The sequence below is a fragment of the Eimeria tenella genome, genomic scaffold (assembly GCF_000499545.2).
Source record: "Eimeria tenella Houghton genomic scaffold, Eth_scaff2486, whole genome shotgun sequence".
NCBI classification, from domain to species: domain Eukaryota; phylum Apicomplexa; class Conoidasida; order Eucoccidiorida; family Eimeriidae; genus Eimeria; species Eimeria tenella.
This window is the reverse complement of record NW_013542351.1, coordinates 2,019-3,460: the sequence shown is the minus strand read 5'-3', so window position 1 is coordinate 3,460 and position 1,442 is coordinate 2,019. Positions and strand designations below refer to the sequence as shown.

The following is a 1,442-nucleotide window of genomic DNA, read 5'->3' as shown; positions in this document are numbered from 1 at the left end:
GCAGCAGCCGCCGCCGCAGCAACAGCAGTAACCTCAGCAGTGTCTTTCAACACCAGCAGCAACAACAGCAGCAAAAGCAGCAGCAAAGGGTCTGTGGATGAGCACTCATGTTTCGCTGTTCGGTTCGTTCTTTCCTGTCTGCTGCTGTTGCTGCCTGCTGTTCTACTGCTGTCACCCCTCTTGCTGCTGCTGCTGCTGCTGCTGCGTTGATCTTTGCTTCTCCGTTGCTGCTGCTGCGGCTACAGGTCTGACTTCAAAGCTGCGCCCTGTTCTCGATTTATGAGAGGAAGATGCCACGCCGGCATAAATTGCAAATACGCGGTAATTGTGCATCTGCTGCTGCTGCTGCTGCTGCTGCAGCACTTCGTGGTGTCCCTGCTGCTCCCGCTTTTTGCTGTGCCTGCTGCTCCCGCTTTTTGCTGCTGCTGCTTCTACTGATTCGATGCTGCAGCTGCTCCTTGAGCAGCTGCAGGAGCACACGCCTGCCCCGCCCTTACAGGCCAGCTGCTGCTGCTGCTGCTGTTGCTGCTGCAGCATTCTGCGGCGGAACTCCGACCGCTGCCTCAAGATGACACAGGGCCCCTCCCTCCAGGGCCTAAGGGCAGCAAAGGGGGGCCCCTTGGGGGCCCCCAACGCGCCGGTCAGAGGAGTGTGAGAGAGAGCCCTTTTTTTCAGCAGCAGCAGTTGCTGCTGCAGCAGCAGCAGCAACAGAAGAAATATGCAGCTGCTACGCAGCGCCTAGGGTTCGCTGGCGGTATCCCTGCCCCGGGCAGCAGCAGCAGCAAGTGCGGCGGTGGGGGGAGCAGCAGCAGCAGCAAAAGCAGCGGCTGCAGCAGCACGAGTGTGAGCAGCACCCCGAGTAGCAACAGCAGCAGCGGCTACAGGAGCAGCAGCGGCGTTGCAGCAGCAGAACTGGCCCATTCCAGGATGCAGCAGCAGCTGCTGCGAGACTGTGAGGCTCTTCTTAACTGCATGGGCTTAGCTGCTGCTGCAGCAGCCCCGGGGGGCCCCCCCATGCTTGATCTGTACAGGGCCCGGGGGGCCCTCGAGGGGCCCCCAACTCTCCCATTACATTCCAGACAGGGATTGGGTCCCAGGAGGGGCCCCCCGCCACGGCCTACGCAGAGCCGGCGCTCTGCGTTTGCGCTGGAGCAGCAGCTGCAGCAGCAGCAGCAGCAGCTGCAGCAGCAGCAGCTCCAGCAACAGCAGCTGCAGCAGCAGCAGCTCCAGCAACAACAGCTGCAGCAGCAGCTGCAGCAGCAACAGCAGCAGCTGCAACAGCAGCAGCTGCAACAGTTCCTCATTCAGCAGCAGCACCGCCAGGAAGAGCTGCTGCAGCAGGAGCTGCAGGAGCAGCTGCAGCAGCAGCGACAGCAGCAGCAGCGGCAGCAGCAGCAGCCGCCGCCGCCGGAGACCGACCTTGGAATAGAGGGTCTCCTGGC

General features: G+C 62.2%; 1 protein-coding gene across 1 annotated transcript in view; it reads left to right on the top strand.

Moving 5' to 3' along the window:
- Positions 1 to 97: 97 nt before the first annotated feature.
- ETH_00039690 (uncharacterized protein) overlaps positions 98 to 1,442 on the top strand; it is a gene marked incomplete at both ends in the record, with an annotated part of 1,640 nt that continues 295 nt past the window's right edge. Inside the window, 2 exons of the mRNA XM_013375022.1 lie at positions 98 to 122; positions 473 to 1,442. Of these exons, the coding sequence (XP_013230476.1) occupies positions 98 to 122; positions 473 to 1,442 (995 nt within the window). The remainder of the gene's footprint in view (positions 123 to 472) is intronic.